Raw genomic sequence first — 19722 nt, forward strand, 5'->3', positions numbered from 1 at the left:
GGAGGTTTAAAATGAGTACAGGCTAATAGGGTGCAGTAAATACCTTAGTTGCGATTTCAGCTCAAAAAGTACGCAGAAATTATTGTTGAAGCTTTGCAGACATCGGGGCTTTAGTCAGAAGTTTTGCAGACATCTAGGCTTTAGACAGAATGTACACCGTTACCGTGTGCGTCGACTTCTAGCAGGTTTGGGAGCTAGAGGGGCAGTTGAGGCTAGACTTCGTGCTCCTCTGGTGAAACCACAATCTTTACCATAGCTTGGGTCACATCCAGCCTCCGGTGTAGTAAGAACCAGTGCGTGCACACTCAGCTTTTTAATCTTCCTGGGTCGACAAAAAGGGGGCTATTTCGGCGACTCCCACTTGTTAGAAGCTGTGAGCCTTGAGCAGCACCCAATATGATTATCAGTGTCCTCTACCCGACAGCAGACCAAAGCGGCAGCCCTGTTATATCGGAGAACACACATCCGAGAACATACATAGGACGCCCGTTGTTTTGATCCCTTTTAATGCCTCATCTGCTTGGCTCCAGATCCCGATACCGTTGGGGGTGGGGGCACCGCGCTCACCCTAGCCACAAGCGCCAACTGCCAGCCAAGCGCAGAGCCCAACGGGCGGGGACGTCCTCACTCGCCCGCGCTCGGCTAGACCGCCATGCCTCTCACCTCCTCCTCTGCCTCCAAGCCCGCGGGGCGCCTGCTCCCTCTGATGGCGTGTGCAGGAATCAGTCCCGGAGCTGCCAGGCAGGCGCAGAGCTCAGCGGGCGGGACGGGGTGCACAGTTTCCAGCGCAAGCGGGACACCGGGGGTCCCGGCAGAAATCACAGGCGGGCAGCACCATTCCAACCAGTCATCCGGCTCGGCTAGACCGCCATGCCTCTCACCTCCTCCTCTGCCTCTAAACCCACGGGGCGCCTGCTCCCTCTGATGGCGTGTGCAGGAATCAGTCCCGGAGCTGCCAGGCAGGCGCAGAGCTCAGCGGGCGGGACGGGGTGCACAGTTCCCAGCGCAAGCGGGACACCGGGGGTCACAGGCGGGCAGCACCATTCCAACCAGTCATCCGCAGTGGTCTCTAGGCATCCGGATCCTTATCGGGTTCCGTAAACTTGACAGCGGGGAGCCCAGGGTCCGAGGAGGGAGGCGGGAGTGACTTGGTCTTCTCCTGCGAGTCTCAGCCTCCAGGCAGGTCGGGGATCATCAACAGCTTTCTTCCAGGTAAGGTAAGGTAGCAAATCCAGTTACTCGTTCCAGTTACTTTTTGCAGCTTTGCTCAAGATGTTACAGCTCGGGGCTAACGGGAATAAAATCCAAAAAGTGGGATCCCCAGCACTGGAGCTCTCACCGAGGGCTCCTACCCGGCGGCCATCTTGGCCTCGGAAACACTCTTCTAAAAATGTGAGTTATCAAAAACCAGTACACTTCCATATAATTGTATTTGGATGGAAACTGCATGGAGCATTCTACAGTGACAGCTTTTACTTTGTAAATGCTTTCATTCTGGTCCAAAAGTTACTTTAAGAGGTGGGTAAACTATCCTTAATTTTTCCTCTCCTAGTAAAGCCTAACCACTTCACATTGTCCAAAATCTACCCTTAGTTGTTATATTGCCTGATGGTGTACATCCTTTTCACTTTTATATGATAAATGACACTTTTTTCTTCTATTCCAGACATAAATCGATCTGACCTGCATCTTGTTGACATTGCTCACCCACAGACACCATGTGACTCCCCAGTGCATTGTGATAAAGATAATTCTCCAGTTTTTAATGACCTTTCCTGTAAGTTTGAAACTTTCTCAGACCGTATTACTACACCACCACCAAAATGTTGTGAGACCCAGACAGACATATACAGAGATAATGCTTTCCATCCTCCAAACAATGGCCAGCCACAGATTTACAAAGGCAAAACTATTCAGAGTCCAATTGATGTTCAATCACAGATTTATAAAGCGGATACATTACTAAGTCAATATACTACTCAATCACAGATTTACAAAGAGGCTGCTTTTCAGGGTGAATCCGATAGCCAAACACAAATGTATAAAGATGATTCTTTACAGAAACTATGTGATGCTCAATCAGAAATATACAAAGAGGATGCTGTACGGAGCCAGTGTGCTACCCAGTCTGACATTGTCAAAGAGGATATTCAATCACAACTCTTCGACAATACATTTGATTCAAATCCTTGTGAGACTCATTTACATAATTACGAAGAAACCAGTCCAGATGAAATGCAATCACAGGATGATAAGATACCCCATGTTGTGGTCAGTTCACAGACCACAGAAAGGGAACTTCATATTCAGTATTCAGTCAGTGAACCTCAATCACAGAATCATGAGGAAGAGACTCTCCATAATCCTTATGCGACCCAGTCACATAATGACGATGATGATAATGGAGACAGTCCGTATGAGATTCCTTCACATGATGGCAACGACAATGCTATTCATAGCCTACATGAAACGCTAACCGAGAATGCACAGAGTATTCTTCTGAGTCTCTATGAGATCCATGAAGTTCAGACCCAAAATGGGAAATATACTGTCCATGCCCTTCATGAGCCGAAAACGCAGAATGACAAAGAGAATTCTCTGAGAAGTACTGACAAAAGAAGGGTAAAAAAAACTGGAAAAACACTTAAGAGGGATCCTACAAGGTCTACAAGATGCAAAGGAGATGGATTGATGAAAGGAGACGTTGGAAATGGGGAGCATAATAACTCAGTAATTAAACAAGGAACTCAAATGAAGAGGGAGTTTCAGTGTACGGAGTGCAGCAGAAGTTACAGTGACCATTCCTCTCTTCTTCTGCACCAAAAGTTGCACAGGCTTGAAGCATCCTTTGCAAGCCATGGAGGTGATAAGGGAAAACGCCCATATAAATGTGGCCGTTGTGATCAACGCTTCAGCCGGGAATCAACTCTCATCGTACACATGAGACTCCACACAGTAGAGAGACCTTTTAAATGCACCTATTGTGAAAAATGTTTCAAGCAAAGCTCAGGACTCGTTAAACATATAAGAAAACACACTGGTGAAAAACCATATAAATGTACTGAATGTGGTAAATGCTTCAGCAGGAGCTCTTGCCTTGGTATACACCGTAGAATACACACTGGGGAGAAACCATACAAATGTACTGAATGCGAGAAAAGCTTTACCCAGAGCTACAGTCTTATTAAGCATCAAAGAACACATACCGGAGTTAAACCGTACAAATGCACAGTCTGTGATAAATGCTTCAATCAAAAGCAGCATTTGCAAAAGCATCAAAAAAGTCACATTACAAGCTCCGGAAACCATATAATGGACCCAAGTAAGTGGTTTATGTGCACTTTATGTTTGAAATGCTTTGATGCAAAAGATGCTCTCCATGCACACCACAAAACTCACAAAAAGCAAATGGAGATCATCCCTTCGGTGAAAAGTGAGAGCATTCCATCAGTGACTGCACCAAAGTCTCCGCACACATGATTGGTAGAACAATATTAATTTGCAATACTTCGAAAATAAGCAAGACCATAGCACATCCGAGAATAAAGAAAGCAAGCATACAGAAAAAACAAAACTAGTGTACAACAGACCTAAATCTGATCACTGTCTAATCCGAATCATGAGTTGGTGAAATACTTTTAAATACTGTAAAGTAGAGAAAGGTAATTTAGTGACAGAGTTATGGTGCATTTCATTCCAAGGGCCAGAGTTCAGTCCAAGGACAAGAATTGCAAAGATTATTTTTTCTGGAACAAAATACTGTAATTGAACAGTCACCCAATTTTTTTCACTTGCAGTACTTTTAATATTTTCTTGCAGACTGAAATGGACACCAGAGTATTATAGAGAAAAATGAAAGATAAAACCTCTTCATACTTTGGCACACTTCCACACAAACAGTCAGTTTAATGATCTTGAAGTTTCATATAATCCATGTGAATTGTAGACATTTCGTGACCCCAACAGTAATAATGCTAAGGTGTTGAACTTTTTATGAAAGGTAAAGGACTTGTCATTTTCTAGATCTGGCAGTTTCGGCTGTGCCATCCCATCAACATTGGTATTCCAGATAATTTGCTACATATCTGCATTCTTAGTTATGTTTCTAGATAGAGAAACCATCTTAAATCTAAAGAACTACTTCCTAATTAATATGCAAGTGAAGGTAGGCCCTAACACCTGCTAACTGTGTGCCAGACCAACGCTATGATTTCTGACTGAAAAAAAGAAACTTTTATCTCCAGACACTGGGGGGGAACATTGAATCACTGGCATATACAATTTTGTTTTTGGGAAACAGTCATCAGGTGACCTTTAGGGATGAGCAGAAATTGTAGAGTAAAAACAAAAATAGTACTTGTACCTTCCTTCCTTTAAACATTAAAGTCTGTGACCCTGTCGGAACAATAAAATGATCACGCCATCCACAATGTTTTACTTGTTTGTGCTGTTTATATGTCTTTTATATTTTGATTATTTGGATCTGAAATTCATTTTTGATTGAGGTCCTTCTTTATAAATGCAGACTCCAGACACTGTGGTGTACCTGAAGTCAAATAAAATGGTATTTAACATTGTAGGCTAAATGAACTCTTAAGAAGATATGCAAGGCCTGTAGACGATACGGCCAGTGCAAAACTTCATTGACCATTTAATAATTGCCACTGCATCAATGAAGAATACATATATACCTCTGTGACATAAATAATGTTTTTATTGTGCACTTCACAAATGTGAACCGTTCTGCAGCCTCATAGATGTAAAAGTGTAGTAATGATGTCATGTTTAAACCAAAGTAAGCACAATTGCATGAACACCATGTGTCTCTGGATGAAACTGGATCGATACATGCGCCTTTAATATTGTGAGGCATTGCACATGTGACACCAATGTTTTTTTGTCAATATCTTTTTATTGGTTGCAAATATATCAAGATACACAAAAATGCAAAAAGAACTTGTTGGAGAAGGAAACCTCAAATGTAAGTGAACAACTGATCAGTATAATGTGCCAGTAGAACGTATACAGTTTGTGAACTAGGAATCGGCAATGACACCAATGTTTTATTATCAGTTTGATGCATCCTAAAAATGCATTTGTATGGTTGATGAGTGTTGTGTCCAAGTACATTCCATGTAGACAACCTTTCCGAGATTTACCTCGAGTACTGTGAGAGCATCAATTCTCAAGGTATATTTTTAATTATGGCTGTTTGGATACTGTAAACATTTGTATGATAAAGTGGGCTGTTGAATGTTGATTCCCTGCTGCAATAATAATCCACTAAATCACAGGGTTGTGACTTATAGTAAACATTTTCATTTCCTGTTCATTGTGGAAACGACTGACCTTTTTTTGCTGTTAATTTTTTTTTCTTTACATTGCCATGCTATTTTCAGATTGGCAGTACATTTTTTGTTGTTTGTGTATTATCTTCATATTTCCACCATCTGTATTTTCTTTCTCTGCTTGGTCCATGGCAGAAATGTAGCTTGACACCTAACTGAATTACTTTGGATATAAAACCAGCATTTCCGAGTTCAGATCAGCGGATGGAGCTCTAAAAATCTGTGATTTAATTGCATTTCTGTACACTTTTGTAAAATATTCTGCTGCTGCATATGTTTTCTGGAACACTACTGAAATCCTTTGCCTATGATAATAGATATTAATAGTCAGGGCTATAAAAAACATTATCTCCTTTAAAGGAGAGGTTTGTCATTTATTGTCATAAATACAGACTAGCCCTACCCATGCACAGGACCCAATAAGTAGTTTTTATCAAATGTCTATGTACTCATTTATTTGAAGTATTTATATACTTGATCCTTGCCACAGGCGTAGTAGAGTTCTTTACAATCATCTCAAGTGTCATGGGCAACGCTGAATGATATTACAGATGTAGCAATTAAAATAAACAATATGGTTTACCAGAGAGCTATTGACTGAAAAAGTACATTGTTTGTCTTCTCCAATTGCAAAGAGATTAGATGTCTGTCTTCCGTGATCTGGAATTAAGTCCCACTATCAGGGAGGTAGGGAAAAGTCTTGTTTTGAGGGTTTGCCTCTTATAGCTGTATGGATGTCCAGAATTCGACAGCTTCTGCTCCTGGTGTTTTTATCTGTTGGCCTGTGATTTATAGTTAAGGTAGGATGTTGGGAAGTAACGCAGCAAGTCTTGCCGTACCTTCTCCTTGTGTGCCTGCTGTGCGTGCTTGATTGGACACGCGCTGGGGCCGGGCCGGGATTTCACGAAGATAAAAGCTGGTTCCCTGCAATTGACCAGTGCTTGGTTTCTTTCCCGGTCCTGCGACCCGTAAGGTCTATGCTGGGTTTTTCCCGGAACTTCCATCTGTCCCGAGGATTGCCTGACTTCCGGTTGAGTGGATTTCAGAGCTCAGAACTCCAGCTCTGAATGGAGAAGTCTACGCCGGATTCCCTGTTTGAGTGGGACATTTCGTCTTTGTATTTTCCACTGGAGAGAAATTTTTTAGATAGTTTTCCTTGAATCCATTTACTTTTCTTTTGTGCCTTTTCACCGCTGTCACCGTGGGATCATTTGTGTAGTTGTGGCAGTGGCAAAGGAAAGAAAAGCGGCTGCATTTATTTCCTAATCCCTTCCATTTTTTTCACCCATATTGTTATTTGGATTTCCTTTTCTCCTTGATTTGGAGAACCTAGTGCCCAGTTATATGTTTAGAGGTTACATACCTTTATAGGGGTTCACCCATTTAGGATTTAGGATCGTAGTGTCCTTACCTGGGACGTCTGAATAAGGTTTTTTTTCCCTCTATTTTGGGGGGATTTTTCCCTTCTCCAGTTCTATTAAGAATCATTTTGGAATACAAGAAGGTGTTTCATGACTAATGTTCACGTTTTGCGGACAAAGACCTTACCATATCCCTGGATTGTTTGTATGATTTGATACACAATAGTGGCTTGAAGTCTTCAATTGGAGACAATACTACTTATATTCAGAAAAAGCTCCTCGAGTCTGAGTAGGGGGTAAGAACATTTATTGGTTACCTAAAATGTTGTGCCCAATCAAGTACGTATTACTATGGAAACTTGGTATTAATCTCTCTTCTATTGCCTTTTGTAGTTAGTCCTGGGGTTCCAGAGAGAAGTGTTGCACCACAAGTATCGGTCCGAACAACACCGGACCTTTTGTTTTGTTTTCCCACTTTCTTCCGAGGTTCTCATTCGCCACCGCATGTATATCTGAGAAACGGTGGTGGCGAGACCTGCAGGAGACGAGTGGGACTAATCTCTGCTCCCGCAGTATTGGGTAGTTGTTTAGCGGGAGCAGGACAGAAAGCCAAGCCCACAAATTTAAAATACTGCCTGAGCAGAGATGGATCTAGGTGGGGGGATTCCTGGTGTAGGGGAGGATGAGATTCCCTCTATGCAGGACTTATTGGCTGCTGTCTCATCCCCTCAGTTAGAGGTGCAGGGCTTAAGACAGGAGAATGTGGGATTGCATCAGGAAATAAATGCACTTAGAGTGAAGGAACGTACATGGGGTGCAGGAGCAGGGCCATTTTCTAAGACCCCAGGACCTGTATTGCAGCCTGCTACATTCCACATTGATCGCTCTGCTAGTCAAGGTGCAGGTAGTGGTAACACTCTTGCGATTACTGTTAACACTCCGATACCTGTCCCTTTGGCAGTTCCAGAGAGATTCATGGGGGAATGTAATAAGTTTGCAGTATTCATGAATTCAATTCAAATTCAAAAAAGCTTTTATTCGATTTGTGCATACAAATCATACAAGCAAAAGTACATGATTAAAATATTAAAAATCACCATATGAACTCTCCTAGAGAGGCGAAAAAAAAACAAAAAAGCCTAAAGTGCAGCAAGTAGTAAGTGATCATGTCTCTTTGGGTCAGCATATTATTATAAAATACAAAACATTCTTATATAAACAAACTGGGGATCAGTAGGAGTTACTCAATAGGCCTTTCCTGGGAGCTGTACATTAAAATTATTAAGTAATCATACAATACTGTGGACCTCTACAAATATAAAAACTACCTTAATTACAGAAATTGATATAAATTTTAAAATTGAAGGCATATATATACAGACAGGAGTGTTAACGGTAATAGCATCATAAAACAATTCCTGGCAGCTGTATAACATAAGTACAGACAGGTAAGTAAAAACATTATTATTATAGTACAATACTTTTCCTGGCAGCTGTACATTTTAAAATAAAAGTAGCCAAAAAGAAACAAATCTCCTCGTTCTCTAATGAGGATAAAAATATCAATGCTGTTTGTGTAGTACGAATGTTATATTTGATCAAAATTGGTTTAAGGTATTTTAACCTGAGAAACTGAAAGAATTTACAAAAAAGTAAAAAATGGCAACTACTCTGCCGGGAGATACTGTCACACGGACAGGGTATGTCTGGACTGGTTTTTGTGTTTGGAAAAGCAACCAAGTGGTGAACAATGCCCAATCTGACCCGTGTTAAAACATACTGATGAGAGGGACGAGTCACATAAACAAGATAGGATTGGAGTCCCGAAGTTAGATTTAAATCTTTATAAAATTTCACAGTGACAAGATTGCCAACGGTTTTATCTCGCTCAGCCTTATGGAAGTTTAGGAACGTTGTCTTGATTTCTTTTTTTGAAATAGAAACAACTTTTTCAGGCTCACGAAACACATCAATGTTAAAGAGAAGGAGATACCAGCGGTGAATGTATCTTAACCACAATATACGTGAAGAGCGGTCCAAACCTATACAATCAAGGATAATATCCTGAGTGAATCGAGTCTCTGGCTTAGCCCAAATAGAACGCCACAATAAGAGTGGCCGAACTGCTGCTAAGTCAGAAATGTACTCGATCCCGACTTCTTCATGGATCAGCTGGATGGAGGCAGAAGGGGGAACACATAACAACCTCCTTAGAAACTTATTTTCCTCCTTCTGCAGGGAAATACCCTCGCAGTGTCCCCACACCCCTGCCCCATACAGAGCAGAGGAGACACAACATACATTGTATATGTTCATCATATCTAAAATACTACGTGAGCCAAGTTTAGAAGCAAAACGAAAAATACTACTAGTAGACCGTAGCATTTTTATTCTAACAGCATCAAATTCCGCATTCCAGGACCCACTGTTGTTGTATGTTATTCCCAGATAACAAAAGGACTTGACAGAAGTCAACTTTTCCTTATCTAGGAAAAAAGTATGCTTTACCTGCTTAGCTGCCTGACCACATGACATTACATACGTCTTGGTTTTGTTCACACGTAGCCGCCTAGCTTGAATAAACTGCATAAAATTATCAATTAGGCGCTGGAGGCCCATCTGTGTTCGGGATAAAAGAACAGCGTCATCCGCATAAAGTAACAGCGGAACAGGTTTACCACCAATCAGGGGGGCATCTGCTGGGATGTCGGCCAAGGAACGGTCAACACTGTTAATAAAAAGGGAAAATAAAAGCGGAGCCAAAACACATCCCTGGCGTATGCCCCGGGACACTTTAAAGAACGGGGTACATTCACCAAGGATGTCATAGCGGACTTTACATGAAAGTTTTTCGTAGAGTCTAGCTAAAAAATGAACTATTTCCCTTGGGGCCCCTGCATCAAGCAACACCTCCCAGAGAATGTTGTGGTTAACCAAATCAAAAGCGCTGCTCAAATCAGCAAAACATAAAAAGAGGTTGCCATTTTTAGCCACAGTATATTTATTAATTAAAAGGTCCAGATTAACACATTGATCCAATGTGCCCAGGCCTTTCCGAAAGCCATATTGGACTCTAGTTAAGATGTTAAAATCAGTTGCCCAGTCTTCCAGCCTCATCAGCAAAATCCTACTCATCACCTTTACAGAGGCGTCTAATAGTGAAATCGGACGATAATTAGAGGCCTCTGATTTGTCACCTTTCTTATGTAAAGGAATGATAATCGATTGGCCCCAAGTAGATGGAAATTCGCTTTCAGCCGCACAGTTAAAAATCCTCACCAAGATGGGTGCCCATAAAGCCGTTTCATCTTTGTATAGATCCAGCGGGACCCCATCGGGGCCAGGGGCCTTGCCTCCTTTACTTAAAGAAATTGCTTCATGGCATTCTTCTAGTGTTATACCCATCGAGAGGGGCAACCATGGGGTTATATCTGGTGATGGTGACTCAGAAGTTGACCCTTCTGGATTGAATATTTTGGAAAAGTGACTAACCCAATCGCTACATGCCACATAAGAGGTTAGTTCTGGAACATTTTCTTTATTGAGAAACGGGCTATTAATTGTTTCCCAATACAGTTTGCTATTTTTAGTCTCAGCGGCCTCCTTCAATTTATCCCACGCCTCAATCTGTAATACCCTTTTCCTTTTGTTAATTACAGTTTTATATCTAGCCCTAAAGTATTGTATGTCCGTCTTGACACGTGGTTTGGTGCCTAAAGCATTCTTTAGATCGCGGAGGGCGACTATACAGGTCTTATCAAACCACCCCTGCTTTGGACCTCTATTGGCTGACGGGGTCTTAGTGAAAATACCATCGATAATACTATTCATAGATACAAAGTAATCTATTAAACAGCCAGAATCACAATCATCATCCAAACAATAGCTAATTTGATTCTTGCATTGAGTAAGAACCTCCTTCTGCTTGACTTTAGAATTTAAACCAGTCCATTTGACCCTTAGGCCCTTTGGCCTAATAGGCACTATGTCGGTTGTACATTTTCCACCTGAAACTAATGAGGTACCATGCCCCAAAAGAGTGACACGAAGGCTGTTATGGTCACTGAGACTTTCTTCGTTTACAAACAAATCAGTATAGTCTCCACTACTGGACAACAAAATGTGATCTATAAATGATCCTGCATCTCTGCCTGTAAATGTAGGGCATGTTATTGCCCGGTTGTTAGTATTGCAGTTTAACAGGGTCATGTCTAGCGTGACTAGCATGTTATTTAATGTGGAACCATAACTGCTGTGTTGGAAGTGGGGAGAATCCTCCCTCGCCCCCAGGCCTCCCCAAGGACTACTCGTTGCTGCGCCGAAGCCGCAGATATTCCCGTTGGACAAGTGGCAGGGCTGCAAGTTAAAATCACCTGCCCAAACCACCTCGGCCTTTCTTTGCGAAATACCAAGGGCCTGGATAATTTCCCTTTCTAGAGGCAGCAAAATATCCCCTCTAGTAGCATCAAAAATATTGTTGTAGAAATTTACAATGACCAAATCAATATTCTTCCTACACTCCACCCTTATAACTTGGCTGTGCGTCCCCACGGTTGTACTGTATTTGACCGTACAGTCACACAGCTTGGTTGATAAAAGCAACAAAAGGCCCCCCTTAGCCCTGCCCGAGCTAGATTTAGTTGCTCTAAGACAGTAGGATACATATCCTTCGATATTAATGGGGTCCGGACACCAAGTTTCCTGCAATAAAATTAGGTCAAATCCCTCCCCTAAAAAGCTGATCCAGAAGGGTGTACCTAATTTGCAGGAAAGGCCGGCAATGTTCCAGGAAACAAGAGAGAGTCCTGCTGGTTTACCAGAGTCAACAACAACAGACGACTCTGGCTGAATTGCTGGTGGTAATAAGGCAGGGCCATCTTCCCGAGAGATGATAACTGGGCTTGAGCTGGGGCTAACAGTAGATGTACCCCTTTTTTCTATATGTAGGGGAGGTGTTAGGGATGTCACTATTAAAGATTCGGGAAGTGCGGCTAAAGGCGTGACAGGAGAAGAAGAACACTCCATATCAAGATAGGGCGTAGAAATATTTAAATCCAAAGCTTCGGGAGGGCTGAGTCAGTCTACCTCATCTAGCGCGGCATATCTATTTGGATGGGCGAATTGTGAGAACAGGGGATCTTGGGAGTGGGGCATGTCCTGCCATGTTTGTTGCCACAGATGTTTATCTAATTGTGGTGGCTGAAAGGGTTGCTGCCACTGGTGGGCAGACTGAGGTAGGGGTGGTGGAAAATGAAAAGGATGTTGCCAGTGTGGTTTAACTTGATGCACGGGAATGGGTGGAGCATTTGATAGCTGCTGCTGAAAATTAACATAATGTGGAAAAAAAGGAGGCGGATAAGGTGGTTGCAGCCAAGGTTTGGCAGCTTGCTGTGGAGGGTACCCAGGTCCTCTGTTACTTTGAAAGGTGGAACAGGGTGAGTTTGGTCTTGTAGACATTGGTAAGAAATAAGACAAAGGAAGTGGGTTAATTTGAGTCGCAGGACCACTATTGGGTGCATTACATATATAGCTTGCTGCCCCTACATCCCTAAAGTTAACTGTAATTACGTCCCCTACTATTGTTTTCTTGCTTCTGCCCACCCAGTCCCCTCTACGCACGGTAAGGATTTCACCGTTCATATTATTAGGTAGAGGTTTATGTAGGTGGAGCCATTGAGCACATTTATTTCTAAGCTCGGTAAACGTTTCTTTTACTCCCTCCTTCAATGGGGGGACTGCTGTCAACACAACAACAAAAGGGGAAACCTCTGGTGGTAAATTAATGGACCTAAAACGTGCCTGCTTTGACTTAGGCCCTACAGGTTTGTTCGCAGGCAGAGATGCAGAAGATGGATTAGATTTCCCTGCAACATCTGTTACTTGAATGGTAGTGGTGGTATTATTATCAACAACAGGGTGTTGGTTAGTCAGAACAGGAGCCCTCTCCTTTGAAATGGGTAAAGTTGTGGATTGGACGGAGTTGTTCCCTGTTTGCGGCACAAGGGATATAACTGGGTTCCCAGGGGCTGCAATAGCTTGAACATTGTTTGGTACATCTTTAGGGAGCGGGACACTCAATAAACATTCTGTTATCCCTTGTAACTGATCAGGCCCTTGTCCCTGCTTTTTGTGTGGCCATTTAGAGTGTATCAAAGATGTAAGCCTGTCCACTTTAGAAATTAGAGGCTTAATTTGCGCTGCTAAAGTGGCTTCAAGGTCTAGTTTTAAATCTGTTACCATGTTTTGCACCCAGCAAGGAATACCTGATGTCATTTGTGGAATAGGGGAAATCAAATTGTGATTCCTAACTGGTGCTTTTACTTTATTTTTACCCTTTGAAGTAGCCTTTGGGATATTAGGAGCCCTTCCCCGAGGGATTTTAGGAACAGGAGCTGTTTCCACAGCGTTATGGCCGCTCGGACTCAGTTCCGTTTTGTCAGGTGACTGACAGGTTTCTAGATCTGGTGTAACCTCCAGGTCTTCAAAAGACGGGTCTGAGTCCGATGGGGCAACCGATAGATCAACAGTATTTGGTACAGTCGGGGCACTATTATTTGGCATGGTTGTAGGTAGGGAACAATTATTCAAAGTCTGCAAGGCAGGTGATTTAACATTTGCCAGGGGACCCAAGGATGAACGCCTAGCGTTTGCAAGGTCCATAGAGACTCTCTTTTCCAATAAAACAATACTTTGATCAATAGTCTCATGTACACGTGAAATAAAAAGATCAATGGGTCCGGTCACCTGTGCTACCGCCGTAGCTTTTTTCGCGCAACTTCTAGTTCTGTTGCGTATGGTCGACATCTTAGACGTTATAGTTAACAAGGGCGAGGGAGCAGGGGTTCAGGGCCGGGGCCGTCCTTGAACGGCCTTAAACGGCCCGCTCTTTGCCCGGTCTTCGCCCCGGCCTTTGCCCCGCGCGCGTCCCGCGTGCGCGTTGCTGCTGCAGAATATGTGGGAGGGACAGGTGAAGGGGCGGGAAGAGGACCAGCTGCGGCCGATCAGCGCCGCGCTGCCCGCTGGTCCTCGCAGTCCCGCCTCACGCCTTCAGGTGCAAATGCCGGCTCAAGAAAGCTGCGTTGGTGCTCCTATGCACTCGGGGGGGGTCCAGCAACAGAAGACTGCCAAAGTACCTGGCCTGCGAGCGGCGCCCGCGGAGCGGGGGCCGCGAGGCGTGGGTTCAGCAAAACAGGGAGATGAGAGGCAAAGGGAGCTGCACTCACTGCACGTCAGCGCGAAGGTAAATTCATGAATTAATGCCATCTACATTTTATGTGTTGTTCTTCTGCTTTTTCCGATGATGCGGCAAGGGTGGCGTTTGTCATATCCTATCTGGCAGGTCCTGCAGCTATATGGGCTGTTCTGTTAGTGGAGGGGGATGATCCCGTCTGTTATAACTATCCGGCTTTTAAGGAGCAGATGTGTTGCCTGTTTGCGAAACATGCCTTTATGCAAGGAAGTGGCCCTGAGTTGTTGAAGCTACGGCAAGAAAAGCAGGATTTATTGACTTATATTACATCTTTCAACTGCCTAGTGTCTGAAATTCATTGACCTATGGCAAAACGAACCTCTAGTTTTTTAATCGGGGGGGTTATGTGAGGAGCTTAAAGATGTAGTATCAGGTGGTGGATCCTCCTGAGACATGTACTGAATGTATTGATTTCATTGTCAAGTTGAATCATCGCCTCCTTGAACGGCGTGGGGAGAGGAATCGTTTTATGGGACCCCGGGTAGTGGTGGAGAGGAGGGACCCAAAGGAACAGGTGGACACCAGACAGATGTCAGAGCCCATGCAGATTGGGGGATTGCGAGGGCCACTAACCAGTGTGGGAAAGAGTAGGAGGCGCTTAAACAATCTGTGTTTCTACTGTGGTAAGGGTGGCCATTTCGCCCGTGAGTGTCCCATGAAACCATCCTTTACCCCTGGAACTAAGACAGCAGCATGTGTGAGAACTGGGGCAGATCATGGTGTGTTTATATGTGAGGACATAGCTGCTTGTAACCCTTGTGATATTCCGGGAGCTGTACAAAGGGCACCTCGGCATTTCACAGTTACCATGTGTATGGTGTTATCCAATAGTGTAAGATCAACTGTGATGGTGTTACTTGATTCTGGTGCCACTGGTAATGTTATGGACAATCAATTGGCTGAGGCCCTAATGGTTCCTTATGTTTACAAAGAACAGCCGGAACCTGTTCGGGCAATTGATGTAACCGAGTTGTCATCAGGGGCAATAACACGTCAGACAGAACGCTTGCTATTGATATATGACAATGGACATTCAGAAAATGTTAGTTTTGATTTAATTGATACTCCGTCCTTTGGTATGGTATTGGGGTACCTTGGCTCCAATTGCATAACCCAAAGAACGAATGGGTACGGAGGACGGTGACATTGAACTCTGTACATTGTCTACAGCATTATCATCAGGAGGCAACTGACTGGGTTGTGTCTTTGACTTGTGCAGCTAGTATGGAGGGTGAGCTCCTCAATGTTCCAACACCCTATGAGGAATTCTGGGAGGTGGGCTGTCCCAAAGGGATTTGGAAACTGGTCTTATGCATCCATCGCCTTTTTCTCAAAGACGTTGTTACCTGCTGAGCGTAATTATACAGTTGCTGAAAGGGAGCTTTTGGCTATTAAGTTATCTTTTGAAGAGTGGCGAAATCATCTGTGGTGGGCTAGACATTCCATTACAATTTATACGGATCATAAGAACTTGGAGTTCTTTTGTTCGGCCAGGGCTCTGACCCATACACAGATGCGATGGGTGCTGTTCTTCAGCGAGTATAATTTTATTACATATAGACCAGCATCACATCAGGTAAAATCTAATGCATTACCACGGATACATGGAGGAATAGGCGAGGATGGGGTGGGAGTGGAGGAAAGACTGATAATCCCTGCAGAGAAGATAGTGGGAGGCACCCCTGAGGATGAGTTTCTTAAATATGTACAAGCAGAGATGGGGAAGATAGATCTAATCCCCTGGTTGACTGATCCTATGTTTGAAATACGGGCGGGATTATTATATCATGATGGTTGTTTGTTTAAACCTCCAGAATTGAGGCAAAAGGTTCTTACATGGTGTCATTCCTCTCCTTTGGTTGGCCATCCCGGAATTCATAAGACCAAGGAGATTTGTTTGCGCTGGTTTTGGTGGGAGACTATGGCCCGTGATGTGCAGCGGTTTGTGGGGTCTTGTCCAGTTTGGTACGTTAGCAAAACAAGACATACTCGCCCTGCAGGGTTGTTGAATCCCTTGCCGGTGCCCCCTTCCGCTTGGCATACTGTCAGCATGGACTTTGTCACGGATCTTCCTGATGTGCGGGGGCATACTGCTGTCCTGGTGGTGGTTGATTTATTTACAAACATGGCACATTTTATCCCCTTATTGACAATACCTAATGCTCGTGTACTTGCAGAAGTCTTTATTTCCCATATTGTGAGGCTACATGGCTTGCCTACGGCTATTGTGTCAGATAGGGATCCGCAATTCGTACCGCATTTTTGGGCTGAGTTATGTCTCTCACGGAGGATGGAATTGCGTTTGTCCTCCGCATACCATCCTCAGTCGGATGGACAAACAGAGCCCACTAACCAGACGATGGAACAGTATATCCGTTGTTTGGTGTCCACCCTGTCTTGCGATTGGGTGTTGGCTTTACCTCTAGCTGAGTTTGCATATAATAATAGCTTGCATTCGGCTTTAGGTATGACCCCTTTCTTTTGTTCCTCTGGATATCATCCCAGGGCCTTACCTTTTCAGCCATCTGGAAGGGTTCCTGCATTGAATACTTTGAGTCTTTCTTTGGTGAATATTTGGGTGAAGGCTCAGGAACATTTAGTGGCAGCCAAGGAAAGTATGAAGACACAGGCTGATAGGCACAGAAGGCCGGCCCCTTTGTATGCGGTGGGAGACAGGGTTTGGTTGGCCACAAAGAATATGAAATTAGATGGGCCAAGGAAATTGCAGCCAAGATATGTGGGACCCTTTAGGATTTGTAAAGTATTTAGTCCTGTGGCCATGAAACTAGTCTTGCGTGAGTACCGCATACACTTCGTGTTCCACACTTCCCTGTTGAAGCCATATACGCCCACCACTTTATCCTTGCCCCCACCTCCTCCTGTTATGGTGGATGATCATGAGGAATTTGAGGTACATGCTGTTTTGGATTCCAGGAGCAGGAGAGGGAGGCTTTATTATTTGATTAATTGGAAGGGTTATAGCCCTGAGGATTGTACCTGGCAGCCAGCTATGGACGTCCATGCCCCTAGATTGGTGCGTTTGTTTCATCTTCGCCATCCCAGCAAGCCTAGACCTGTGGGGAGTCGTTTGGGGGGAGGTACTGTTGGGAAGTAATGCAGCAAGTCTTGCCGTACCTTCTCCTTGTGTGCCTGCTGCGCGTGCTTGATTGGACATGCGCTGGAGGTTTGGCGGGGTTTTCACGAAGATGAAAGCGGGTTCCCTGCAGTTGACCAGCGCTTGGTTTCTTTCCCGGTCCTGCGACCCGTAAGGTCTATGCTGGGTTTTTCATGGAACTTCCTGCTGTCCCGAGGATTGCCTGACTTCCGGTTGAGTGGATTTCAGAGCTCAGAACGCCGGCTCTGAATGGAAAAGTCTACGCTGGATTCCCTGTTTGAGTGGGACACTTTGTATTTTCCACTGGAGAGAAGTTTTTGAGGTAGTTTTTCTTGAACCTGTTTCCTTTTCTTTTCTGCCTTTTCACTGCTGTCACCGTGGGATCATTTGTGTTGTGGTGGCATTGGCAAAGGAAAGAAATGCGGCTGTGTTTATTTCTTAATCCCTTCTGTTTTTTTCCCATATTGTTATTTGGATGTCCTTTTCTCCTTGATTTGGAGAACCTATTGCCCAGTGATATGTTTAGAGGTTACGTACATTATAGGGGTGCACCCATTTAGGATTTAGCATTGTAGTGTCCTTACCTGGGAAGTCTGGATAAGGGTTTTTTTCCCTTCCAAGTTTTGGGGATTTTTCCCTTCTCCAGTTCTATTAAGAATCTTTTTAGACTATAAGAAGGTGTTTCATGACTAATGTTAACGTTTTGCAGGCAAAGACCTTACCATACCCCTGGATTGTTTGTATGATTTAATACACATGAGTGACTTGAAGACTTCAATTGGAGACAATACTACTTATACTCAGAAAAAGCTCCTGGAGTCTGAGTAGGGAATAAGAACATTTATTGGTTACCTAAAGTGTTGTGCCCAGTCAGGTACGTATGAGTATGGAAACGTGGTGTTAATCTCTCTTCTATTGCCATTTGTAGGTAGTCCTAGGGTTTCAGAGAGAAGTGTTACACCACCAGTATCTGACCGAACAACATCGGGCCTTTTGTTTTGTTTACCCATCTTCCGTGGTTCTCATTCGCCACTGCGGGTATATCTGAGAAGCGGTGGCGGCGGGACCTGCAGGACAGGAGTGGTACTAATCTTCTCTCCCGCAGTATTGAGTGGTTGTTTAACAGGAGCAGGACATAGGATGTGTAGATGCTTTTGTGTTATGCTGTATATGCGACCTTGAAGTTGATTCTAGCTTCTGGAGGGAGCCTTTGACAATGCATTAGGGATCTTGGGGCAGTATTGCCTGATTTCTTTGCTCTGTACTTGGTCAGGGAGCAGCACACATAATGTTTTTTAGAGGCACAACAGTAAATTTCGGAAGTTCTTTCAGAATAACACGGTCCCTGTCTAGATACAGAGTGCAAGAGGCTGTACCGCTGATCTGTAACTGTGTAAAGGATGGAGGTTTTGAGTTTTCAAAGTAGTTGGAGCTGGTAGATTGTAATTTGGTAAGGCTAAAAATGTAGCATAGGGAACCAGAGCCGGATAAATAGGGGTATAGGATACAAAGCCATGTTGGGACTGGGATGGAGAGACACTAGAATAGAATAAGAATTTGTTTTGTGTTGGTTCATTACAAAAAAATAAATGAAAATGGTCAACCTATTGGTAAACTTTAAAAGCACTCCAAACATAGCTATATAAAAAACTATTTTTAAAAAGTAAATTTTTAGTAGCCCGTCTGCCGACTGTGTTTGTACAAGTTTGAGATTAGAAGTATCTTCTTTAACAAAAATAATCTTTTTATTAGTGCAATACAAGTGACTAGAAAATCTTCCACAAACCTCTGTCAAGGTAACAGGGGGTATGTAGCTTGATAGTATATAGCAGCCAGAGGCAGAAAACTATTCTTTAAATAAATAATGCGCTACCAGTGTCCCATCAAGCCTTGTAATTGTCAGTTCTTTCAGCTAATATTTTCTGGCTCCTGTGAAGAGTATCAGGGAGCGCTGATTTGTTTTTGTTTTTTTTTAGTTTTATATAGCGCGAACTAGACCCAAGGCATCGGGTATCAGAGTGCTTTACATGAGCACCAGTTTCGTTACAGATGAACACAATCATTTTTTGTCTGGGCAAGTGTAGGCAACCCTTAAAAATCTTATTTATATGAATTTTCAGCCACCAAAATAAAAAAATCATCGGCTATTCACACAAAATGAGAACAAGCATTGAAGCACAAGTTACTACTTGTGTAACAATATATTTGTTACGTTTTATTTATTCTGTTTGGGTGACCATTAAAAATATTTTCAAAAAATATTTGGAAAGCCTGTAGTGTGTATCCTGTGATTCCTACTAGGATATATTGTATTCTTCTTTGATGAATGTTCCTCGTTTGGTTGGAAGAAAGCAGCAAAAGACCCTAAAGAACTCTGTATAGTTTGCCTTTTCGATTACCATCTTCCTTTGGAATGTCCACTGTATTACCGTGCCCGGAGAGTTGTGAAGGACAGGAAGGAATCTTCATGGTAAAACTTCTTGGCAAGCCAGGAGATCAACACAAGAAATCTTCCCGAGCATTGTCGGGAGAACATGGAGAATGAGCTCCTACCACAGGTCACACCCCAGTTTTGAGGAGTTGCCTACAGGGTGTTTGAAAAAGAGATTGCGTTATGAGGAAGAATTCCACTCCTGTTCAACTTTGAGA

The 19722-nt window shown here is 43.4% G+C and overlaps 1 protein-coding gene across 2 annotated transcripts in view; it reads left to right on the forward strand.

Moving 5' to 3' along the window:
• Positions 1–19722, forward strand: part of LOC147676773 (uncharacterized) — a 594493-nt gene that overhangs the window by 153824 nt on the left and 420947 nt on the right. Inside the window, exon 6 of one of the 2 annotated variants that reach the window (XR_015302442.1) lies at positions 1667–3322. Coding sequence is in view for 1 of the 2 variants with exons in the window: in XM_086945206.1 (XP_086801332.1) it covers positions 1667–3480 (1814 nt within the window). In the remaining variant the exon portion in view is untranslated. Of the gene's footprint in view, positions 1–1666; positions 4431–19722 lie in introns of those variants that run through there. The other variant, XM_086945206.1, reaches the window with a different exon arrangement.

Source organism: Lissotriton vulgaris, chromosome 12 (assembly GCF_964263255.1).
Source record: "Lissotriton vulgaris chromosome 12, aLisVul1.2, whole genome shotgun sequence".
Classification (NCBI taxonomy): domain Eukaryota; kingdom Metazoa; phylum Chordata; class Amphibia; order Caudata; family Salamandridae; genus Lissotriton; species Lissotriton vulgaris.